The 26,532-nt window shown below is 43.7% G+C and overlaps 1 protein-coding gene across 7 annotated transcripts in view; it reads left to right on the top strand.

The window, feature by feature from the left end:
* SH3KBP1 (SH3 domain containing kinase binding protein 1) overlaps nt 1-26,532 on the top strand; it is a 332,304-nt gene that overhangs the window by 62,034 nt on the left and 243,738 nt on the right. Inside the window, exon 1 of one of the 7 annotated variants that reach the window (XM_064573853.1) lies at nt 22,139-22,453. The exons of 5 other annotated variants lie outside the window; for them this stretch is intronic. In XM_064573853.1, the coding sequence (XP_064429923.1) occupies nt 22,427-22,453 (27 nt within the window). In that variant the 5' untranslated portion in view covers nt 22,139-22,426. Of the gene's footprint in view, nt 1-22,138; nt 22,454-25,289; nt 25,402-26,532 lie in introns of those variants that run through there. One more of the 7 variants, XM_064573850.1, reaches the window with a different exon arrangement.

The raw sequence follows: 26,532 nt of genomic DNA, 5'->3' as shown, positions 1-26,532 counted from the left end.
TGGCCCTGCTCCAGATGAACTCTACTGTCAGAATTTTGGAGTTGGGAAAGGAGTTGGGATAGGGGCCTTAGGATGTTTTTAAAAAGTTCAGCTGATGCTGCTGCTTGATAAAGCTTGGGCACTCCTTTTGTACAATGGTATGGATAGTCAACGTCATCCTTTTTAATCTTATATCTTTTCTCAAGCACATGGGTCGGTAGCCTGTGACCTGTAGTTCTACATTTGGAAATATTATAATGTTATTGCTAAAGTAGCTTTTGAATATATGTGTATGTATATATACATACATATGTATATATATGAAAACATCATCATGCTGGAAGTTATAAAAAGGAATGTTTACCACAAATACACAAATGACAGCAATATGTAAGCATATTGCTCCATTTAAGTCTATGAGCATGAATACATTCTAATTGCAGAACCCCTGGCCTAAATAATGAGCTCCGTTCTGCCATCTACCCAGAGGTGGTGAGGTGGGCAAGATTTCTAGGAATGCTCTCCAAGATTCCACTCCCAAATAGCCAGGGCCTGTGAATGTGATGTGCTATCATTCCAGTGATTGTATTATGTTATGTGGCACAGTTGACTTTTAAAAACGGAGGGATCCTGGTGGGCCTAATCTTATCACATGAGCCCTTAAAAGCAAAGAACTTTCTCTGCCTCATGGTAGAAGAAGAAGTCCTAGAAGTTCAGAGCTTGAGGAGGACTTGCTGCTTTGAAGCTGGAGGAGTTACGTGAGAAGGAATACAGACAACTTTACTGGAGCAGAGAGCAGACCTTGGCTGGCAGCCAGCAAGGAAACAGAGACCTCGGACCTCGTGCTTCAAGGAATTGGATTCTGCCAACAATTTGAGTGAGTTTGGAAGTGGATTATTCTTCCAAGTCTCTAGATAAGAGTCCAGCTTGGTTGATGTCTTGATATCAGCGTTGTGAGATGCCGAGCAGAGAATCCAGTTGAGCCTGCCTGGACTTCTCATCTGCAGAAATGTGAGCTAACAAATGGGTGTTGTTTTAAACTATTAAGTGTGTGGCTGAAAATGCGGAGAGCAAATGGCCTGCGGTGGTGCTCTTCTTCCCTACTGGCAGGTTGTCAGTGGAGACTGAGTAGGGAATCTGGAATTTTGTATCCTGCCTGGTGGTGCCAGGTGACCGTTGTAGCTCTCCCTCCATCCACTGGCATGTTGTCCGTAGAGACCAAATTGGGAGACTGGACTTCTGCCCTCCCCACCCCACCGCCAGCTCAGCAGTAGTAAGTGGCCCCCCATCACCCTCCCTACTAGAGTGGGGAAGATCTTGGAGAGGAGGGAGCTGGAGAAAGGGATTCATTAAACCTATATAGGAAGTCGGAGGCAAACTCCTGTCCGACCCCACATGAATTTGACTAGAATTAACATGCCAACAAGTTTGAAAATAGAAACTACAGGGTGGCATACCACCCAGTTTTCAGAGTGACCTCTAGGTAACACAAATGAAAAGACCTGAATAACAGTGGAAGGGCTCTGGAAACTAAACTGTTATTGGCATTACAACACATGAAATAGCTCAGGACCTGCATGCTTAATCTAATAGGATCCACAGTCTTGTAATATAATACCCCAAATACCTAGGATACAATAAAAAGTCATTTGTCATATCAAGAACCAGGAAAACCACAACTTAAATGAAAAGGCAATCAACAGATACTAACACTGGGAAGACTCAGATGTTGTAATTATCTGACAAATATTTTAAAGCAGCAATCATAAAAAATGCCTTAATGAACAATGACAAACACTCTCAAAGAAAGATGAAAAATGAAAAAAAAAATCTCAGCAAATAAATTGGAGATATTTAAAACATGGAAATTATAGAACTGAAAAATAAAACTGCCATATTAAAAAGTTTACTGGTTAGCTTAATAATAGATTAAAGATGACAGAGGAAAGAATCAGTGAAGTTGAAAACAGATCAATAAAATTTACCCAGTCTGAAGAACACATAGAAAATAGTGTGGAAAAACAAATGAACAGAGCCTCAGAGACCTGTGGTACAATAACATAAGGTCTAACATTTTTGTCAGTGGAGTCCCAGAAGGAGAAGAAAAATGTATGGAAATAAAACGTATTCAAAGAAATAATGGCTGAAAACTCCCTAAACTGGGCAAAAGGGATAAACCTCCAGGATCAAGAGGCTGAGCAAAACCCAAACAGGATAAACCCAAGGAAATCTATGCCAAGACACATCATAATCAAACCTCTGAAAGCTAAAGACAAAGAAAGAGCAGTGAGAGAGAAACAACACGTTATCCGTAGGAGAAGAATGATTTGAATGATGGTGGATTTCTCATATGAAATCTTAGAGTCCAGAAGGAAGTGCACAGCATTTTCAGGTGCTGAAAGAAAAGAACAATCAACTCTGAATTCTATATCTGGTGAAAATATTCTTCAGAAATGAAGAGAAAATAAAAATATTCTCAGCTGAAGGAAAACAGAATTTGTCAATACCAGACCTACTCTTAAATGATGGCTAAAGAAAGTTCTCTAAATAGAAAAGGAAATGATAACAGAAGGAAGCTTGGAACTTCAGAAAAGGGAAAAAAAACAGTGGATGGGTAAAAATAGGGGTATGTATAATATGCTGTCTTTATCCTCATTAGCTTTTAAAATGATGTTTGATGGTTGAAGCATATATTATAATATCATTAGGTGTGGTGTTCCATATGTGTAGAGATAATATATGGGAAAATTATATTTAAAAATTGGGCAGGGTATAAAAAAATAACAAAGAAAAATGAAAAAAAAAATGGGGAGGGTATAAAGGGACCTCAATGGAAGTAAGGTTTCTATACATCACTTCAAATGGGAAAACAGTGATACCACTGGCTGTGATAAGTTACATATGTATATTTTAATAACTAAAAAAATATTAAAAATCACTTAAAAATTATACAATGACATATACTCAAAGACTGGATAAATCAAAATGGAACTTTAAGAAATGTACAAGTAACTCACAGGAAGGCAAGAAAAAGGAAAAAGAAGAATGATATATAGAAAGTAAAGAGAAAACAGGGGCGCCTGGGTGGCTCAGTCGTTAAGCGTCTGCCTTTGGCTCCGATCATGATCCCAGGGTCCTGAGATCGAGCCCCGCATTGGGCTCCCTGCTTGGCGGGAAGCCTGCTTCTCCCTCTCCCACTCCCCCTGCTTGTGTTCCTTCTCTCGCTGTGTCTCTCTCTGTCAAATAAATAAATAAAATCTTTAAAAAAAAAGAAAATAAAGAGAAAACAAATAATACAAAGGCAGACTTAAGCCCTGACATTATCAATAATTACTTTAAGTGTAAATGGTCTAAATATACCAATTGAAAGACAGAGATAACAGAATGGTTAAAAAATGTGACTCAACTATGTGCTGTCTACAAGACACTTGCTTCAAATATATTGATATAGGTGTGTTAAAAGTAAAAAGGTGAGAAAAGATATGCCATGAAAACATAAATTTTTTAAAAAGTGGGAGTGGCTATTTATAATATCAGATAAGGTAGACTAAAGAGCAAAGAAAATTACTGAGACAGAGAAGGACAAATGATAACATTGTCATTCCACCAATAAAACAGCAATCCTAGTATGTATGCATTAAACAACAGAGCTGCAAAATACACGAAGAGAAATTGATAGAAGTGAAAGACAGATATATCCACAATTATAGTTGGGAGCTTCAGCATCACTCTCTCCAAATAGAATATCAGTGAGGATATGGAAGTGAGGATATCAGTGAGGATATGGAAGAACTGAACAACATCATCAACCAAGCAATTCTAATTGACATTTATAGAGCACTCCACCCAGAAACAGCATAAAACACATCCTCATCAATACCCATGAAACATTCACAAAGTTGGACCATACCCTGGGTCATAACACTAACCTCAATATATTTAAAGGAATGAAAAACATACAGAGAATGTTGTCTGACTATGATGTGATCAAACTAGAAATCAGTCACATAAGATCAAGATAACAGGAAAATCTCCAAACGCTTAGAAATCAAGTAACACACTTCTGAATAATCCATGGGTCAAAGTGGAATTCTCAAAGGAAATTTAAAAAATACATCAAACTGAATGAAGATGAAAACATAACATATTGCAATTTGTGGGACATAGCTAAAGCAGTGCTGAGAGGAAAATTTATAGAACTTAATATTCACATCAGAATGGAGGAAAGTTCTGGGTGCCTGGGTGGCTCAGTTGGTTAAGTGTGTGCCTTCAGCTCAGGTCATGAGCTCAGGGTCCTGGGATTGAGCCCACCTTGGGCTCCCTGCTCATCAAGGAGTCTGCTTCTCCTCCCTTTGCCCCTCTCCCCTGCTTGTGCTCTCTCTCTGTCTCTCTCAAATAAATAAATTAGACCTTAAAAAAAAAAATGGAGGAAAGTTCTCAAATCAATAATCTAAGCTCCCACTTCAAGAAATTAGAAAAGAAAAGAAAAAAAGAAAAAAGCAAGCAGAAGAAGGGAAGTAATAAAGAGCTGGAATCATTAAGGTTGAAAACAGAAAAACAGCAGAGAAAATAAGTGAAAAAACTAGCTCTTTGAAAAGATCAATAAAATGGATAAACCTATAAGAAGACTGACAAAGATAAAAAAGAAGACACCCATTGCAATGGTAGGAATAAAACAGGGGCTATCACTATATACCTTACAGTCATTAAAGGTTCATAAGAGAATATTACGAACAGGTCTATGCACATACATTTGACAATTTAGATGAAATGGACAAATTCTTAGAACAACCACAAACTACCAAAACTCACTCAAGATAAAATAGATGGATAATTTCAATAGTCCTATAACTATTAAAGAAATTGAATTCATAATTTAAAGGCTTCCAAAAAAAAAAATCTCCAAACCTAGAGGGTTTCATTAGAGATTTCTACCAAATATTTAAAGAATTAGCACCAATTCTACATAATCTTTTCGAGAAAATAGGAGGGAATGCCTCTTAATTCATTTTATGAGGCCAATATTACCTTGGTACCCAAACCAAACTGACATACAAAAATAACTACAGATCAATTTCCCTCAAGAGCATAAACACAAAAATCCACAACAAAGAATTAGCAAAACAAATCCAGCAACATGAACTATGTACCATGAGCAAGAGGGATTCATTCTGGATACGGACAGCAGCTTCAGTGTTTGAAATCAGTTAATGTAATCCACCATATCAACAAGCTATGGGAAAAAAAATCACATAAGCATATCAATTGATGCAGAAAAAACATGTGATGAAATTCAACATCCATTCATGATAAAAACTCTCAGCAAAGTAGGAATAGAGGGGAATTTCCCCAGCTTGATAAACAGCATCTACAAAAAAATCTACATTAATATTATACTAAATGGTGAAAGACTGAATGCTTTCTTCCTGAGAATGGAACAAGGTGAGGATGTCTGCTCTCACCACAGTACTGGAAGTCTCAGTCAGCACAATGCTGAGAAAAGAAATAAAAGACATAGGAATCGGAAAGGAAGACTAAAACTGTCCCTGTTTGCAGATGACATGATTCTCTACGCAGAACATCCCAAGAAGCTACAAAGTAACTCCTGGAACTAATAAGTGAATTCAGCAAGGTCACAGGATAGAAGATGAACACACAAAAATTAATTTTTCTATATCCTAGCAATGAACATATGGAAACCTAAATTAAAAGTACAATCCCATTTACGATCACTCCTAAAATAATTGAGCTACTTAGGTATAAATCTAGCAAAACACACAGAGGTTATATGTGCTGAAACTACAAAATGTTGATGAAAGTATGTGAAGAAGATCTAAATAAGTAACGAAGTTATACTGTTGTTCATAAATTGGAAGAGTCAACAAGGTAAAGATGTTAGTTCTCCCCAAATTAATCTATCAGTAAGGTAATTCCTATCACAATCCCAGGAAAGTATTCTTTTTTTTTGTAGCCTTGCTTGTTTTATTTTATTTATTTATTTTATTTTATTTTATTTATTTATTTATTTATTTATTTATTTATTTATTTTAAAAGATTTTATTTGTTTATTTGACAGAGACACAGCGAGAGAGGGAACACAAGCAGGGGGAGTGGGAGAGGGAGAAGCAGGCTTCCCGCTGAGGAGGGAGCCCGATGTGGGGCTTGATCCCAGGAACCTGGGATCATGACCTGAGCCGAAGGCAGACGCTTAACGACTGAGCCACCCAGGCGCCCGCCTTGCTTGTTTTAAAATGTATATGGAAAATCAAAGGACTTAGAATAGTTAAAACAATTTTGAAAAAGAAGAGCAAAGTAGAAGGACTTCTAGGACTATTTTATGACTTCGTGTAATAGCTCTAGTAATCAAGACAGTGTGATATTGGTGCAAAGATAGACACATAGGCCAGTGACACAGAATAGAGAACCCAGAAACAGTCTCACACAAATATGCCTTACTGATTTTTTTTTAAGATTTTATTTATTTATTTGAGAGAGAGAATGAGATAGAGAGAGCATGGGGGGGGGAGGGTCAGAGAGAGTAGCAGACTCCCTGCTGAGCAGGGAGCCCGATGCGAGACTCAATCCTGGGACTCCAGGATCATGACCTGAGCCGAAGGCAGTCGCTTAACCGACTGAGCCACCCAGGCACCCGAGCCCTACTGATTTTTGACAAAAAGGCACAAGTGATTCAGTGGAGGAAGTATAGCCTTCAGCCAGAGCAACTGAACATCCACAGGCCAAAAAAAATAAAAAAAAAAGGAACTTTAACCTCAACCTTACACCTTATAAAAAAATTTATCTCAAAATGGATCAGGGATTTAAGTGTAAAACATATAACTATAAACGTTTTAGAATTAAACAGGAGAAAATCTTCAGGGCCTAGGCCTAGGTGAAGAGTTCTTAGATATCACACCAAGAGAACATTAAAGAAGAAATTGATCAATTAGATTTCCTTAGAATTAAAAACTTTTGCTCCATGAAAAACCCTGTGAAGAGGATGAAAAGATAGGTTACAGGCTGGAACAAACTCTTTGCTAACCACTTGTCCAACAAAAGGACTTGTATTTAGAACGTATAAAGAACTGTCAAAATGCAAGGAGCCAAAAAGTCCAACTAAAAATGGGTAAAAGGCATGAACAGACATTTCACCAAAGAGGATATACAGATGGAAAATAAGTATATGAGAAGATGTTCAGCACCATCAGCCATTACAGAAATGCAAATTAAAACCACAACGAGATAGTACTATGTATCTATTAAAATGGGCATTAGAATGGGGCTAAAAAAATAGTGATAAATACAAATGCTGGCAAGGACTTAAAGAAACTGGTTCTCTTGTACAGTGCTGTGGGAATGTAAAACAGTTCAGCCACTCTGGAACACAGTTTGACAGTTTCTTATAAAACTAACTATGCACTTGTCATATGACCCAGCCATTGTACTCTTGGACATTCATCCCATTGAACTAAAAATTTATGTCCACACAAAAACCTGTATAGGAGCGTTCATAAGCAGCTTTATTTCAAATAGGCCCAAACTGGAAACAACCTGAACGTCCTTCAGTGGGTGAATGGGTCAGCACACTCTGGTCCATCCATACAATGGAATACTACTCAGCGATAAAAAGGCACAAATAGAGGCAACAGCTTGGTTGGATTGCAAGGGCATTGTGCTTCGTAAGGCCAAGCTCAAATGTTATATACTGTATGACTCTGTTTCTATTATTTTCTCAAAATGACAAAACTGTGGAGTTGGAGAACAGATTACTGGTTGCCAAGGGACAATGACAGGGTTGGGGGAGGACTGGTAGACTATAAGAGGGTAGCTCGAGGAAGTTCTTTTGTGGAGATGGAACAGCTCTGTATCTTCATCGTGATGGTGGTTACACAAATCTACGGGCTGGATCAAATCACATAGTTACGTGCACATGCCCCCCCCATCAGTGCATAGAAAACCTGATGAGAGGTAAAGATCTGTAGTATAGTTAACAGAAGTGAACCAATGTCCATTTGTTTGCTTTGATATTATACTCTAGTCATACAGAGTATTGTCCCTGGAGGAAGCTGGGCGAAGCGTTCGTGGGACTCTATGCACAATTTTTGTCACTTGTTTGTAAGCGCTTTCCCATATACCACCATCTCCAGCCCATCCCGGGTGTTCCAGTCACCTGGTCACGGGTCAGATTCTGCCATCCTGTCATGATGGTCACGGCTGCGATTTAGGGAAGGCCCGCCTCCTGCACAGGTCCAGGGCAGCATTATCATTTGGCCTTGTCTTTGGTTGGCCTGGAGACTGGCCAAGCCAATGAAAGAAGTAGAATGGGAGGGGTGAAGAGGAGTGGAGGAGGGGAGAAGCGGTGGGCAGGTGAGGGGAGATAGGGGGCCTCAGAGACAGTGTTGATGAAAGGGCTGGATGTAGGACCCACCCTGGGCCCTGCGTCCTGCGGCAAACACCTCCCCTGTCTGCTCTGATGCCCCTTTGGCTGGTGCCTCACACTGAGGCTACACTGATGGTCTTAAAATGTGAATCTGATCATTCCCCTTTCCCCATGTACTCCACATACTCTTAAAATCCATCTTTGGCCTTCCCTTGTTTTTAAGACTAAACTCTTGAATGTGGTCAGCCTGCAAGGTCCTGTGTGCTGTGACCCCCATCTTCTTTCCAGCCTCATATCCCCCTTCATCCCCCTGCACTCCCTAGTGCCTTCTCATCCCCAGAGCTCAGTTCATGCTTTCCCAGGGAAAACCTTCCTCGACCTCCTGACTCTTACAAATACCCATTTCTACAGGCCTTTGTAGTGCCATATTTCTGTCCTCAGTAGCACTTGTCACTCTTGGAATTTTAAATCTGTTTTTGTGGCTATTTGACAAATAGCTCTCTTCCCTATTGGACTAAGGTTCCATGGCCTCTGTGCAGCATTGTGTCCTCGGTGCCTGGCGCACAGCAGTGCCTATCCATATTTGTGCAATGAGTGACTATCTTTGTTGCTTGTTTCTCTACACTTGTGGTTATTGACACCATTGGGTACTTGGCCCTTACTCTTGGGATGGTGGTGGTAGTGGCTGCTTAAATAGACCATGGTCTTAGCTTCTGACTTCCAGAAGCAATATGGCCCGAGCATTTCCAAAGGAACTAGTTCTTCTGGCCTCTAGGAAATGCACCTGGGCCAGGTTCAGTGGTGGGGCTAGCAGTTGATTTGAAGATGGCTTGCTGAAGGGCGCTCACAGGCGTCTGTGTTTGGTTGATGTTTGTATTCTTTGTTTTTCTTTTTACCAGCTTCGACTTCATTACCTGCTGACAAGTTACTGCATAGCCTTAGAATGTGGGGGTCTCATGCTGTATGCAGTAATACAGAAATACATGTGCTCTGAGAGGAAAAAGCAGGCTATGCAATTGTATGCGTGGTATGATCTACAAATGACCGAGTCTTGTGTATAGGGAGAAAAATGCTAAAATGCTAATAGTGGTGGGGGGGAGGTTGTTTCTTTATTTCTAAGATTTGAAAAAATTTACTTAAAATTGAAAAATGTTTTGATCTGACTTGTTTACTTTTCCTCAGGGATTAAGGTGCATTCATCCTTCAGCTTCTTGTGATTGAAGTGGCTCCCAGGCGTGTATTACTTTTTCTATGTTGTTGTTTTTTAAATTCCTCTTGTCTTCCAAGTGAATATAAGATTAATGAAAGTACCCAATGAGCTAGGGGAATTGATCTCTTGCTGTGTAATTCGGTTTGAATTTTTATCAGATCTGTAGCTATCCGAGTGTGCACTGATCAAACATCTTTATTTGATCACAAACTGGTCACTCAGAGCGCTGGTTTTGGAGTCCGAGCTAGCTCTCGGACTTTGGGGGAAGTTAATTAAGCTCTTTGAGCTTCACTCGTTCATCTGTCAAATGCTCATGGAGTATTTACTGTGTTCTTCTTAAAAAATTTTATTTATTTGAGAGACAGGGAGAACATGAGCTGGGGTAGGGGCAGAGGGAGAGGGAGAAACAGGCTCTCTATTGAGCAGGGAGCCTGATGCAGGGCTCGATCCCAGGACCCCGGGATCATGAACTGAGCCGAAGGCAGATGCTTCACCGACGGAGCCACCAGGTGCCCCTAAGCACTAGGGAATACGTGGGTGAATAAGTCAGAAAAAAACCCTGCTCTCATGGCACTTACATCCTAGTCGGGTAGACGGACAGTAAGCTATAAACATAATAAATAAGTTATAGTATGTTGGAGGGAGAAAAAAGCAGGAGAAGAGTATATGAATGTCGGGGGCTCGATTGCAATTGATGATAGGGAGGCCAGCAAAGGCCTCACTGAAAAGGTGACCTTTAAGTTAAGACTTGAGGCAGCGAGGAAGAGAGCCCTGTGGGGGCGGTGGGGATCTGGGGAAAGAGCTTTCAGGCAGAGGCAACAGCATGTGCAAAGGCCCTGAGGAGGGAAAATCTCTTGTGTTGAAGGAAAAACAGAGACCAGTGTGCTGGAAGGGAGAGAGCTAGGTGAGAGAGTCAGGAGATAGGCTTAGAGGTCACAGGTAGGGCTACTGTAAGACTTGGGACTCTGGGTGAGATGGGAAATAATCAGGAGAGCTCCGGGCAGTGGAGTTGATGTGACCCAGGACACTGTAACTGGTTCCTTCTGCCTGCCCTGTGGAGAACAGACCACTAGGGGCAAGGGTGGAAGCGGGGAACACAGGTCAGAGACCAGTGCAGGAATTCAGGGGAGACCAGAGGGTTGGCAGTGGGAGCGGGGATAAGTGGTCAGATTCTGGATATTTCTGAAGGTAGCACCACTAGGATTTGCTGATCAGACTGGATGTGTGGCGAGAGAGAGGAGGTAGGGGTGACCCTAAGGTTTTTTTGCTGAGCACCGGGAAGCTTGTTAAGGATGTGGGTCTGGAGTTCAGGTGCCAGGTCCAGGCTACAGATAGGAATTTGGGAGTCCTTTGAAGCCCAGATGAGATGAGATCGCCTGGGGAGGGAGTATGGCCTGAGGAGGGAGAAGCCTTGAGCACCCCAGCATTGAGACTGACAGGGAATGGCCAAAAGGGGAGGAAGATAGCCAGGCAAGTGAATGTTCTGGAAGGCAAGGGGAGAAGTTTCAGGAGGGGGAGTGATCCCTGCTCATGGCGCACCAGCTGGGCGGCCTCAGAAGCTTCCTCCCCTCCCGGAAGCAGCAGCTCTTCATCTGTGAAAGGAGACAGTACTAATATCCTGGTAGAGTTTTTGTAAGAGCTAGAGTTATTCTGTCGTGTGCCAGATACTGGGACGCTCTGAGAACAGAAGGATGAATAAATAATAATGTACGTAGAGTCCAGCTACACATTATTAATATTATTACTAATAATGATGAATACTTGGTATAAGGGGAGCTCATAGGAGAGGCTTTTTCCCTTTCCAGAATTAGTCCAGATATGGACATATAAATGAAAATTGCTAATATTCTTAACTGAAAAATATAACTCTTCTATTATGTTCATGCATTTAAGTACAGATTATCTCAAGTTTTTTTTTTATCTGATCAGTATTATTGGAGATCTTTTTTTTTTTTTTTAAGATTTTATTTATTTGCGAGAGAGAGAATGAGAGACAGAGAGCATGAGAGGGAGGAGGGTCAGAGGGAGAAGCAGACTCCCTGCTGAGCAGGGAGCCTGATGCGGGACTCAATCCCGGGACTCCGGGATCATGACCTGAGCCAAAGGCAGTTGCTTAACCAACTGAGCCACCCAGGTGCCCCAATATTATTGGAGATCTTAAACCACATTGTGAGAATTAGAATTTAAAAAATTCGGTTCATACGCCCACCAAATGTACACATTCTTCAGACTGATACATTCTGACATGAAAAAAAGGTTAGTGTCTCCAAAACCAGGAAGCACAATGTTCCAAGTTTACAGCACAGAGTAAATTTGATGCGTTGCATGAAATCTTTATTCCAGGAAGCCTTAAGGAATGTGTGCCATCTTCCTAAGTTTATTGAAGAATATGAAATGGACTCTTAACCGTAGAGAACACACTGTTGGTTACCAGAGGGGGGGTGGTGGGGGATGGGTGAGACTGGTGATGGGGATGAAGGAGGGCACCTGTCGTGATGAGTACCGGGTGAGGTACGGAAGTGTGGAATTACTGTATTGTACCCTGAAACTAATATGGCCCTGCATGTTAACTGGAATTTAAATAACAACTTTAAAAAGAATATGAAATGGAATAAATGGTAGTCATTTGAAATTAAAATGGTAATTTTGGAATAAAAGTTTTCATAGGTGAGACGATGGACTCTGAGAAACAAACTGAGGGTTCCAGAGGGGAGGGGGGTGGGGGGATGGGTTAGCCTGGTGATGGGTATTAAGGAGGGCACGTACTGAATGGAGCACTGGGTGTTATACGCAAACAGTGAATCATGGAACACTACATCTAAAACTAATGATGTAATGCATGGTGATTAACATAACAATAAAAATTTTAAAAAAGTTTTCATAGGTGATCAAGTTGCAGGATAGCTAAACGTTTTAGATTTTCAACTCATCCATTCAACTTTTACTTGATGACATTTTTGAAATCATATTTTCACTTACAGTATCATTAGATTTCTTTTTTAGGGGGAAGGTAGAGAAATATATCCAAACACATCTGTAGCATGGTAGCATTGAGAGGTGGACCTGCCTTCTTCCTTGTGGTGTAGGCACTGGGTGCTGCAAGAAAACCTGCTGCACCCTTGTCTCTCTGCCCAGGAATTTCAGTGTTTCTGCTGTGATCCCGAACGTGGTCAGGTTGCTTGCTCTCAACCTGACTTCAGGGAGGCGCGCGGAGTTCAGGGCGGCGGTTGCAGACCCGGGCTCTGCTTCCTGGGATTCGGTGGGGCTTTGACCAGGAGTAGCGGTGCCCCATGATCCTAGAAGTGTGAGTCTCAGTTTATTAGCTCTGGGTCCCTGGGAAGTTAATTAATCCCTCTGGATATCTGTTTGTTTCCTCTTATGAAGCAGGGAACAGTAGTGTCCCTCTTTATTAGTGTACTAGGGAGGATGCATGAGCTCGTGAGTATAGGGCAACACGGAGTTGTGCTTGATGCATATTAATCAGTCAACAAATATATATATTTTAAAGATTTTATTTATTTATTTGACAGAGAGAGACACAGCGAGAGAGGGAACACAAGCAGGGGGAGTGGGACAGGGAGAAGCAGGCTTCCCGCCGAGCAGAGAGCCCGATGCGGGACTCGATCCCAGGACCTGGGATCATGACCTGAGCTGAAGGCAGACGCTTAACGACTGAGCCACCCAGGCGCCCCAATCAGTCAACAAATATTAACTATTAACATTAAGTATTGAGCCACTCTGAGAGACTGGGAAAATATGGAGGTACGGTGTTTGTCAGTTGGGTGCTCTGGGCAGTGGGAGCTGAGATGGAGGTAGGAGGGCAGGAGGTGTATTTGTGGAGGGGCGCTAACACCTTTGGGAGATGAAAGGGCAGGAAGCGGGCCCAGGGGAGCCTCAGGCTGCCATCCTAGCCAGCCTGACAAGGAGCTTCTGAGCAAACGCTGCCTGACAGAGGAGCCTGGTATGGGCAGGCCCTAGCAACCAACCCCCCCCGCCCCTCGCCCCCAGTAGGGCCTGGCCAGGGCTGCCCGGGAGGAGTGTCCTCTGGGCTGGAAAGCAAGCTGGGGTGGAGCCTGAAGGCACCAGGGCTGCCCGGGAGGGACATATGGGCAGTACACCTCCAGGGGCTGCCCAGGAGACATTTTGTTTCACTGTGGTTTCTTAACTCACAAGGGGATTCGAAATAATGTATTTCCTACCCCCCCCCCCCCGACTCAGAGGTAAATCTCACCATCTCTCTGCCACTGAGGATGATTAGACAAGAGATCTTGAGGAATGGTCAGGGAAAGTGGAGGTAAAAATATGAATGTCTCTAGTGTGTGGTCACAACACACATGAACACGAAAGCCACACACACACACACACACACACAGATACACACACGCATTTAGCTATGTGTGGAATGAGGTGCACGAGGTCAGCCCGTTTTAGCTCTTCGCTGCCTGTTTTGCTTGTCATGAAGGAAAGTGTTTCATTTGTTGTCATACTTCCTCTGGGACCACCAGGTTTTTCTCAAGAAAACCAACAAAGTTGCTATCCTGTGTCTGGGAGTCTGGGTGAAAAACAGTGGGCTTGCCTCGTTTGTAAGCGGTGAGGCTGTCCAAGGCAAGCCACATCCTGCCCAGGCTTTCTTGAGGCAGGTGGTCCCAGATGGAGGCCCAGAGCGAGGAGCCGTGGGAACCGGGCTCTTGTCACGGGCCTGGGGCAGCCATGGGGGGGAGCGCTCGGGCCCCGCTCAGTTCCGGGGCCGTGCGGGGGGCGCTCCGGCTGCCTCTTACAGTGGACCTTTCTCTTCTAAGGAAGCAGCACAGCTCTTCAGCAGCCGTGGTGAAGCTCTCGGGGATGAGATGTTCCTGTCTGTAAAATGAGGCCGTGGTCGAGATCTGAGAGAAGTAGTACCAGTAGAGCAGGGACTGTTTTTGCACATCATGGAAGAAAAAAATAGATTAAAATTGCCTTTAAAATATTTACTATAGATGTGTATTTTAGTCATGATTATAATAAACCATAATTGGCATTGACTTAAGTGTTAAAACGTGAATATATTCTTAGCAAGGCTGTGCATGTTGCCACAGTATCTCGTTGTCTGCAATGTGATGCCAGATGCTCGAGCCTTCGGTCACACGGGCCTTGCTTTCTGACCACATGCAATTCACGGCAAAGAAACCAGTGAAGACACGACGTCCAAATGAATAGGTTGGCAGATTATGGGCAAAGGATACATTATAACTGTTTAAACCCACAGGCGTTATCAAGTTAAAACCGCTACAACTGTAGTCACACTGGAAGAGTGGGTCCTTCAGGGGTGCAGATGGAAAAGGAGTCAGGTTTACTGCTGTCATTCCGTAACTGCTATTTAGCAGCTTGGCTTATATTCACAGTTCAATCTTTAGCTGTTTCTCTCAGCTGCAAAATCATGAGTGTGTGCACAACCCTTTTCTCTACAAAATCTCGAAACTGCAACAACTGCCAGCTATTCTGTGTTAAACGAATAATGATGACATTGGGTTCTGGTGGCACATGATATGAACTTGGATACATATTTGAATATGGAACATGTCAGGTTCATGTGGTTTCAAATACTGAGAAAGCACTTCTTTGTGCTTATTGATATGTTTTCATGGTCTGCACTGTTATCTGGTTCAAAAGATCACATGACAGATGATCTCTCTGGTACATATAATCCATGTAATTATAGTGAGGGTTTCTTCTGCCAGTGGTGGTGAAAAAACCCACACACCTTGGGGTGCCTGGATGGCGCAGTCGGTTAAGCATCCAACTCTTGGTTTTGGCTCAGCTCGTGATCTCGGGGGCGTGGGATCGAGCCCTGTGTCAGGCTCTGTGCTGAGCACGGTGCCTGCTTAAGACTCTCTCTCCCTCTGCCCCTCCCCGCCACGCACGTGCCCCCCCCCCAAATAAATAAACCTTAAAAAAAAATCCATACAGCTTACTTCTTTTTTAGCCTCTGATATTTTTTATTCAATTTTACTCTTGCTTTTATTTAAAAACTTGAGTTTGAGTGGTTTCCATTAACAGATATCTTAAGATGACAATCCAGTCTAGAATGCTGCCAACTTGAAGCTGAACACAGCCCCCAGCCCTCGAGCTGGATATGAAATCTAATTTCAGGCCTGGTGCAATGCAGGGAGGTAGGTGGTTTGTAAACAGCCCTTGTGACAGCAGAGCACAGCTGACAAGCACTGGTTCTGAGGCGGGGGTGTGGGGGGGTGTTCTCTCGCTGTCTGACTGGTTGCCCTGATCGTAGTTCTACCTGTGGTGCATCTGACAGAGCCACACGGGGTAATTAAAACTACAGGTTCATCATTGGTGGGATCATCCCTTTGTGGTCCTGTTAAAAACTAAGGCCTGTCTTCATTTGTTATAATGAAAGGCAAAGGACAATTCATCCACTTTACTAAAAACTATATCCTTTTTTCCCCTCTTAACCGAAATGTACATGTGAATATTAAAGCATACAGAGAATCAAAAGTCACTCTCTTTGTTAACGAAACCTACTGTAGGGCCAGTCTTGGCCTGTGGCATGCATTTGCCATTCCCAGACTGCGTGCTCACTCAAGTTCCTCTCCGCCCTGTGACCCATCACTGTGTCTGTCGTGATGGCCAAGATTGGTAGGTTATTCATGTCTACCCATTATTTTCCCCAGAGGGGCTGGAATGGTCTTATGTACAGAGAAGGAACATGTTAAATATTCATCTGGTTTAATTGAATGTAATATACAATCCTTAAGATTAATCTGAAGTTTTGGAGTCATTAATGGTTCATTTTTTTCATAGCATAGAATTTATTTGCTATTATCTAAGATAGTGAATTATTTAAGTAAAAAGGGAAAGTTCTTTCCATGAGATGGATCTCAGCAAGCTGTTGCTGCTTTCATTTACATATGATTACTGATGATATTAAATTAGGAATGTGGGTAAGAGGAGGAGTGGCAGTCTGAAGATTTGAAAGGTTAGGTTACTAGGTGTTGCATGGCACATTGCAGCCTGGGATCTGACACTTGCTGAATGACCCATGGTCCACCGGGGTGTGCATCAGTGACTTCAAATTTCCATGAATATTAATAAAAATGGTTGGATATCAGTTTAAAGGACAATGAATCAATTAACATGTAGTAACATCATATACTTTTATTTATAAACATGCACAAATAACTTGTTCTCTTTGAGGACATTAATTCTTCTACCTTAGTTTCTTCTGTCACTTCTTCAGCACTGAAATTTAATGGTGTACTGAGGTGATTTATATTTTTTTAGAACGGTTTCTGAAGTGTTGCCCAAAATACCAGGTTTTTTTTTTTTTTTTTTTTTTTACACAATTCAGGTAATCTCTGTAAATTATTGAAGAATCAAGAGCTGTATACATATGTCAGCCTATTTATATTATAGTACTATTTTCCACCACGGCCACCCACACCTTGATTTTATATTTTGAAATGTTACTGAACTATTAAAATATAGAAGAGCTTGAGAATATCAACATCTACCTACCCACCACCTATTTTATCAAATGTTACCATTTTGTCATAGTTCTGAGTCTTTAAAAATCAATAAATAGACTTCTAGTTTCAGCTCAGAGATGTAGAGAGCTGCAAAGATGTGCCTCCTACGCTTACAAGAAAAAATCTGGACAGATTGGAAATTGACAGAGAGCTGAGTTTGCAGAGTGAACAGCCATTTAAAACTCTGGTGAGAGGCACTTTCTGAGACATAAGGCCTGAGCATTTGTTCACCAGAGGCAGAAGCCACCAGACACCACAGAAGTAGGTAGAAAGATCAAGCTAAAAATTTGACAAATGGCTGGAGGCTGTATGTGGGCTAGTTTGAGAGTGTGAAGCTCTTGGGGGCAGCAGAGGAGTAGGAAGGTGTCCTATCCTTTTGCAGGCTTTTCCTCCAGGAATGCCACTTGGCTCTCACAGGGAAGACTGGGGAAAATCTGAAGAAAACTCCTGATGCAGGCTGGAGGTGCTGGCTCAGGAGCCACTGAGAAATCCACTCAGACTTTTTTCCCTTAAGGAACAAAAGGCTTATTCTGCAGTGGGAAGGGTGGGGTCTGAGGGCACTGGTGAAATACCATTGCAGCTGGGGGGAAAATTCCATCCGGCCCAGTGCCCCCACCTCACCTAAGTCTTAATCTTCTGGGAGAAGCGCCTCAAAGCTATAGACTGAGAACACTGGAGGATACCCAGTGCAGCTGGGGGAAGGGGGTGGGGGAGCTCTATTCCTGGAGGAGGGACAGAAGCACTTGTGGAGGCTGACTGCCAGATATAGGCCCACTGTGCACTCCAAATATGGAGTCTTGGAATATTTGCAATCCTCCCCACCCCGCCATAGCAGGCTATCAAGCCTCTAGGAATAACAACAGTGGATCATAGCGGGGAGAACTGCAAGAGACAGACTCTCTCTGGGGAACAGCACAAAGGGAAGCCCCAGAGCCAAGGGGCGGGGCAAAGAAGATCCCTAGAGGAATTTGAAGTTTCTCATGTCTATAGGAACAACAAACCTCAACATGGCCCAACCTCTGACTAGATTAACATAAATCCCCGCACATAAGGTCTCATTTACCTCAGTATCTACTGCCCTATACAAAATGTCTGGCTTTCAACCAAAAATCACGAGACATGCCAAAAGGCAAGAAAAAGCATTCTAAAGAGACAAAACAGTCATCAGAACCTGACACAGATATGACAGAGCCATTGGAACTATCAAACTGTATATATATATATATATATATATATACATTACCTACCTTAACCCCACTGAGTACCCTTTATGTGCCAGGGGCCATTTTAAGAATGGTCTTAACAAAGTCTATACTCTTAGTGTACATTCTAATAGAGGAGAGAGAGCATAACTGCAGACAAGCAAAAAAAAAAAAAAAAAATTTACAGATAGTGAAATATGCAGCAAAGAAATATAGGAGGGGAAAAGGATAGTGATTGGTGCAGTGTGTGGGCTGTTTCAGCCAGAGTCATTAGAAAAGGCCTCTTGGGGGAGGTGAGATTGTAGCTCATACCTGAATGATTAGGAGGCTCCTGCCATTACTAAGAGCCATCTAAGTAGAGAACAGCAAGTGCAAAGGCCCTGAGGCATGAACAAGCTTGGACCCCCCCCAGTATAATATTAGTGCTCTGGAAGGTAACAGTGTTATGAGAATGTTGCTGATGAGAGCAACCCCTGCAGCTGTGTCACTGTCAAGGCGGACCTAGGGAGGAAGTAGTGGGTGGGTTCTCTCCTGCTCACATTCTTTTTCTTTAAACATGTACAGAAATTACTCTTCTTTCCCCTCATTTTGGAGGGCCAGGAGACTCTGTAATACCTTTCTTGTAACCATTTCGGGACCTGGCACAGAATGAAAAGGAACATGAATTTGCTATTGTGAGTTAAGGCCTCATTATTTATCCAGTAGAAGTGTATTATTTATTCTTCTTCGTAATTGTAGAGAATGTGCATTAACTCCGTTAATCCTCACCCTCACCCCCCACCCTGGGTAGTGATTATTTGCTATTACAGATGGAAAAACTGAGACAGTTTGAAGATTGCAGATCTATTGATGAAGATGAAGATTGCAGATCTATTAAAGGTTAACCTTTAATTCAAAACCTTGGTATTTGAACCCCAGTAGCCTTTGTGTGATTGCATTGTAAGAACTGAAAGGATGGGTATTCTTTTTTTTTTAAAGATTTTTATTTGTTTATTTAACAGAGATAGAGAGCACAAGTTGACAGAGCAGCAGGCAGAGGGAGAGGGAGAAGCAGACTCCCCACTGAGCAGGGAGCCCGATGTGGGGGCTCAACCCCAGGACCCTGGGGTCATGACCTGAGCCGAAGGCAGACGCTTAACGACTGAGCCGCTCAGGCGCCCCAAGGATGGGTATTCTTAAAGGATAGACTGATGAAAGCAAAATGAATACAGTTGTTTAATTCTTATGTTAACTCAGTTGACGTTAAAAGCATTGGCTGGCAAAACTGCCTAGGGAAGTGGGCTTAATAAGTACATGGTGAACCATCTATCATTTGTTCATTTGCTATGAGTGCTTCAAACCTGATGAAAATGGGTAGTTTAAATAGTTTAACATCCCAGTTCCCTCTGCTGTCTTACTACTACATATGTAACTATATAATATTAATACCGTGAAGGCAATATTGTCTGGCACTTGTCTACTGAGAACATTCTGGAAATCAGCATTTGTGATCTCAATAACTGTTACTATAACTGGTATCAGTCTACTGTTTTGTAGACTGCATTTTTCACCTGTTCAAATGCTTTTTATTTTTTCTATAATAATGCTTATTGTTTGAGAATAAATAAATCATAATAAAAATAAACCTTAAGGGGCACCTGGGTGGCTCAGTCCGTTCAGGGTCTGACTCTTGATTTCAGCTTGGGTTGTGATCTCAGGGTCATGAGATCGAGCCCCGAGTCAGGGTTCATGCTGGGCGTGGTGCATGCTTAAGATTCTCTCTCTCCCTCTCCCTTTGCCCCCTCACTCACATGCACTCTTTCTCTCTCCAAAAAATTAAAAATAAACCTTAGTAAGTACACGTTTGGAGAGGGAGAACTTTGCATTGGATGAAGAGGATGATTATATCCATTGGTTTCTGTTTTTTGCCATTAGAGGAAAGGACTTTCCCATGAACACCTCTCTTGACACATGAAAAGTTGCTGGTGTTCAGTAATGAAGCATTTATTGAAGGAAATGTAATCTGGGTGGAGTTTTCTCTGACCAGTAATAATAATTGAGCATCTACTGTGTGCATAGTTCTTTATCTGTACCATTCATGTGGTATGACATCCTGGGTGAGAAAAACAGCAAACTTTTATACAACACTTCCCATGGACCAGAGAAGGTAAGTAACCTGCCCAGAGGAGCACAGCTAGTCAGTGCTAGACCTGGATTTGAGCCTGTTGGTTCAGAGTTCAAGTGCTTGCTCACTCCTAATTGTACTAGGGTACAGGATACCTGGGTGGCCTTGGCTATATTAAAATAACAACAAACCAAACTGTAATTAGCATGAGGGGGTACCCAAATCTGTCAGGTTCTCAGAAACTGCTGACAATCTTCACTGAGCTTTGTGTTAGGCTTCTGTGAGTTTGTTTTTTTTTTTTAGAGATTTCATTTATTTATTTATTGAGAGAGAGTGTGTGTGTGTGTGTGCACAAGCAGGGGGAGGGGCAGAGGGAGAGGGAGAGAGAGGATCTCAAGCTGACTCTGGGTGAAGCCCCAGGGCCCGACTAGGGGCTCGATCTCACAACCCCGAGATCAGGACCTGAGCCGAAATCAAGAGTCAGGTGCTTAAACAACTGAGCCACCCAGGCGCCCTGAGTTTTGTGTGTTTTTTTTTTTTAATATGCAGCCACCAAGACTTTTTTTTTTTAAAGATTTTATTTATTTATTTGAGAGAGAGAGCGAGCACATGAGAGAGGGGAGGGTCAGAGGGAGAAGCAGACTCCCTGCCGAGCAGGGAGCCCGATGTGGGACTCGATCCCGGGACTCCAGGATCATGACCTGAGCCGAAGGCAGTCGCTTAACCAACTGAGCCACCCAGGCGCCCCACCAAGACTTTTTTTAATATGGAGCCCCGTTCAATTGGGACCCCCCACTTCCTATGAAAGCCTTATGATGGTACTTGAAGAAGGGAAATAAGCATATAAATTTTTAAAAAGTTTCTTCAAGTATATTGATTTTTAAGAATGGGTGCAATTAGTAGTTCTTATTAGTTCCAAGAATTCTTTAGCCTGGAATGCTTTGGTTCCACATAAAGCACTTTAATATCAGAGCCGTTGCAGGTTCCGCTGCTTTGACAGGAGTATGGGAGTCGAATGTGGCGGGTGGCTTTCAGTATGTGCAGTACTGCAAGTGCATGGCTTTAATTGAAAACACAGGCTGTGTCTAGTCTTTGACTCCCTTTATATTTAATCTGACTACTCATAGTTTCTGGGAGGGTGGGGAGGGGGGAGCAGGATTTGGCCCTGTTGTTGTTCGTCAGTAAGATCCTGAAAAATTTTGCAGTGTGAATTCTGATGGTGACCTCCCACTGCTTCTTCTCCCGTTTGTGAAGGCGAAACAAAACACTACCTAGGAGATTCTGAAGCCAGATGGTGGTGTAGCCCAGACTTCTTAAACACTAACAGTGCCCTGTTGGGGGAGATGATGTGGGGGGGGGGCGGGAGTAGGGGTGTGTGTGAGGGGAGAGCCTGTTAAAATGAAGATTTGGATTCAGGGGGTCTGGGCTGGGGGCCGGTGTGTGGTGGCGGGGGACTGAGACTGCAGGTCTAACGAGCCCTCAGGGGAGGCTTACTTTTAGTAGCCAGGGTGTAGCGGGCCCTTCTGTCCCCAGCCCTGTCTCAAGGCTGTGTCGATCATCGGAATCACCTGGGGGAGTTTGAACGCATAGCTTCCCAGAGCACAACAGACTGAGTGAACTAGAGTCACTAGGGCTGAGGTTACACAGATATTTGGGTGGGGGGAGTTACTGACGTGGTTTGATAATAAATCTGTCAGCTTTGTCTTTTTTTGGCGGAGGGGTGTGTGTGTGAGTAATTACAGCTTTGAAAACTTCACTGTAGGAGTCAAATTGAGATGTTTAAAGACAAACTCTCTGACATCCTAAGAACTTCCTGTTTGACCTCAACTCCATGGGAAATCTTGACAGCCACTCCCCTTGGAAGGGAACTGGCCGGCTCTTGATGATTGTGTCCAGACTGGCTGAAATCAGAGAGTGCAGAGAAGAGAGAGAGAGAGAGAGAGAGGACTTAATGGTTAGTTTGCTGAGCTGCTTCGCATTAGATAATGTCTGTGGAGGCTCCCGGAGTGCGTCCAGGGGAGCCGGGGCCCAAATATGGAAAAGAGGAGCCATGACGATGAGGTAGGAGTTGAAATTACCATCGCGATTGTTTAAAGCGTTATTTCAGCACTTGCCCACACACCTGGGTCTGGGGTTTCATTTCTCGCTCTGCTCCGAGGGCCGGACAAGCTGGGGGGCTTTGAGGGTCACCCCTTTCACAGTATGACTTTTTCTCTTTTTGATAACTGAGACTCTCCAGCAACTGAATTTTTAACATTTCTGAAATGTTATTATTATTAGTCTTTTCCCCTGAGATCATGTAGGAAGGTAAAACACCAGGGGGAGATGATCTTCCCAGTGTTCTACGATCTACTGGGTCCCTTTTGAAAAAGTCCCTTTCTTTAAGACCAAGTGTTTCCCATGATTGCTGCATTTATAATTTTCTTTTCCCCAGCTCCTAACCTTGTCTGAGGGTTAAAAAAAATAAGGGAAATGCCATGATCAGGAAAAAAAAAAGTTGAGTGTGGGAGAGCCAGAGGCAGGTTCCAAGTGACCTGGCTCTGACCCACACCTGCTTTCCTACAGTGACTTCAGGCCCAGCAAGGGACACGGGTGCCCACGACGTGTAGCCCGAACCCTGTGAGAAACCCCTGAGCCCCAACCGTGCTGAGCGCCTTGTTTCTCTCTGCTCAAACCCTCCCTGCTGCAAGGCAAGGTTCTAGGACATAGCCTGGTGGGTGAGACAGACCCAGAAACCCACTTTTCTAACCCATTGTGGTGTGCATCTAGTATGCCAAAGGACCCCAAAGGGAGGGGACCTTAGAGCCTGGGGCAGGAGAAGAAGGACCAGATCAGGTGAAGAGGATGGTGAGAGTGACTGAGGAAGTGTGAACAGAAGCCTGGAGGGGGAAGCAGTTTGAGAGGTATCTGGAAGGAAGCCTTGCCAGGGAGTAAAATGGGAAGTGGAGGTGGGGGGTGGGGGGTATGCGAGGTCGGGAGGTGACAGGCACCTTGTGTACCTTTGTAAGGAATTTGGACCCTAGAGGTGATCAGGAAGCATCAAAGGAACGATTTTAAGCAGAGGCATGTTGCCGTCAGATGTGGATGGAGGAAGACTTTCTTTTACAGGTAGATTTCTCCTGAATGAGCATCTGCCCCCATGTAGCTTATTTTAAAAATAGCTTTATTGAGATCTAACTTGCATACCGTACAATTCACCCACTTCAAGTGTCCCATTCGATGGTTTTTAGCATATTAAAGAGTTGTGTAACTATCACCATGATCCGATTTTCATACACATCCTTCGCGCCCCAGAGAAACCTTGTGCCCATTTGCGGTCACTCCCCACTTCCAAGCCCAGCTGCAGGCAACCAACCACTCATCTTCATAATTTCTCCTTTTTCTTTAACATTAAGGGGAATGTCTTCTGTGAGTGTATTCACTTCAAGGAGTCTCTTTGCCAAATTACAAACTCTTGCTCTTGACTTCGCAGCTATTGCTCAGCCCGTTCCTGTCAGCAGTGGTGTTTGCTGTCTCACCTAATGCGCAGGCTGCAGGGTGGGTGGACCCCAAGGGCAGTGTGTTCATCTGCTCAGGGTGACATCAGAGACCCGTGTGCTTCTCGTCTCTCCTGCACGGTCGTCCTGCCAGTAGCTCTGGCCCAGGGCTGGCTTCTCTGTGGTTGTCAGGCAGCTGTAGAATAGCATGGCCTGGCAGTGGGCCACTCTGCTTCCTTGCTCACAGCTCGCATGTAGGAGGAGTCCCTGCTTGTGTGAGCTTAGTTCCTGTTGCCCACCCTGAACCGACGAGTGCCTTAGAATTAATGAGTCTGCCCCTCTGCAGCTGGAGGGGGCTCTTTGGGGGACAGGTGGCTCCCTGTGAGCGACTACTAGTTGACTCCACTAGAAGGGAGCCACCTCTGTTGGGCCGGCTCTGTGAAAAGCATCATCAACTCAGCTCTCACCAATTCAGGAGTTCATCCTAATTTGGTCAGGGGGTGCCCTCAGGTTTACCTTTGGACAATGTAATAGTGTGGGCGATAGTGGGAATGGTGGTAACATGAACCTATGAGGGAAATAAATGATTTAAGTAGCATTAGAAAAACCTGTTTGCTTTAGGATCGGAATGTTTAAATACATGACTAGTAGTAAATGCTAGAAAATTGTTCTTATCTAGTTATTAAGTTAGTCCCTTGGAATCTCTCCTTGGGGGAAAATAAATGAAATGCCATCCTGAATATGTCAGTATTTGAGTTACTATGTGAACTTGAAATTAACAAAAATTGACTTTCTTTCAAGTATAATTCACGCTTCACTAAGCCAAGTAGACATTCTGCCTGTTATTTGGACTTTATTAAATTTTGCTTTAAATGTAATAAAAAATGCAAGGTAGGCCTCTGCTTTGCAAAGTAACTGACTTGATTAGGAGCTGTATTTTCAAGTCTGTTTTGGAGTGAGGTTTGTCCTCACGTAAGTAATAAGCATTTGCTGGTGCAGCTCTTTAATGGTGAGAACGGATGTTGAAGAAAGCAAACACCATATGCCCTTTGTTTCCCGTGCATGTCCCCTCCTGGAGGCTGGGTGGAGTGTTTCAGCTGTCTCGAATAATCTCCATTTTGCTGTTACTGCAGACTTTGCGGTTCTCCCACTCTTCTCTCCGATGTTACAACTTCTTCCTCTTCCTCCTCCTCAGTCAGAAAGGTTCCATGCTCTCAAGTGTCAGAGATTGGGTTAATTTTGAAAAATGAGTTTCCCTTGATTTGTGACAGAAATTAGTACAGAGAATTAAAAAAAAACCACACCACCCAGTGTGAATGTGTAGTGGGAGGGGCAGGCGGGTTGGGTATGGGACAGGATGCTTAGAATAATTCTGCTGCCAAGTGAATCAGAGAGACTTGCAGCTCTCGGCGAGCACGGAACCTACTCCCGCCCAGAGTTCAGACACAGTCAGCCCGAAATCACCACTTCATACTCCACAGAATGGACCCTTCCGCAGCCAAAGCCCCGAGTGCTGCAGACACGTCTGAGACTGTAAGTAGGCCATACATCTGGTTCGATTGCTCTTATGTCTGCATCTTTTGTAGCCTGTTGCCCGACTACTTTTTAGGCCAGGAGGGAGGAGGCATGATGGGGAATTTGGTCCCAGCTCCGTCCTTCCGAGATGGTGAGCAACACTGTTTTCCACTCAGACCTGGTCTCGGTTTTCTTGTTTGTGACGGAAGGGAATTTCTTTCCTCAGGCATTCCTCTGGGACAGAAGTGGCTTTTGGCTGAGTCCCTTTAGTAGTGGCATCTGTAAAGATTTTGGACAGCCCTGCCATCTGGTGTGAGGGCTCTTCCCTTCTTCTGACTGTGATCGATGAGTTTTGTCCAGGGGACACCCCAGCCAGTGGAGCCCCCCCCCCCCGCCCCCCGCAGGCATCCCTTTCATCAGTGAAGTGTCCCTATCAAGGGCTGGGAGCAGGTAACACTGCTGAGTCAGCTGGCAGGTTTGGAAGCCTGGGTTGAAGCCAGGTGTGGGATCCAGCTTCCCTGTGATGGGAAGGAGAGAAGAATGAGATAGAAGGCAGGACAGAAAGTCAGCTTGAGGTCTCTTCAGAGCATTGTCCTGCTGCTAGATACCAGTCGAGGTGGCGGGCAAAGCTCAGATCCTCACTCTGCCAACTTTGGGCCACTGACAAATCTCTCTTCTTGTCTTACTCTTCCCTTCTGAAAATCACTGTCTTTGCCCTTCACGGGATCACTGGATTGTTTGAAGTCATGAATGTGAAAGTAACTAGTACTTGGTAGGCATTTGCTAAGTGATGTATTTTTGCCCTTCATACCCCTTCTCCTTCCTTAGTGGGGATACTGTACGATCAGTGCGAGCACCATGCTGGGCTCCGGGAAGTGCCACCCGTGTTGCTGGCCTGGCTTCTTTCAAGGCAGCCTTTGTGGCCTCCAAGCTGTCTTGCTTGGCATCATAGATTTGATCGTGGTGTCAGCTTTGTTCAAGACCAGAGCCCCAGGTTGCCCTTTTAGCCTAGGTCAGGTGACCCCCTAGGACAAGGAGGTCTCAGGCAGATGGTGGGAGTGGGTCATGCTGTGTCTCAGAGATCCATTTGAGTTAAGGATCGTGGGGACAGGGGACCCAAGTCAGGAGGGCACGTGATGAATCCTAAGG

The sequence above is a fragment of the Mirounga angustirostris genome, unplaced genomic scaffold (genome assembly GCF_029215605.1).
Source record: "Mirounga angustirostris isolate CCGP_5_RB_7025 unplaced genomic scaffold, mMirAng1.0.hap1 SCAF_11, whole genome shotgun sequence".
Classification (NCBI taxonomy): domain Eukaryota; kingdom Metazoa; phylum Chordata; class Mammalia; order Carnivora; family Phocidae; genus Mirounga; species Mirounga angustirostris.
This window is presented reverse-complemented; position numbering and strand designations above follow the sequence as displayed.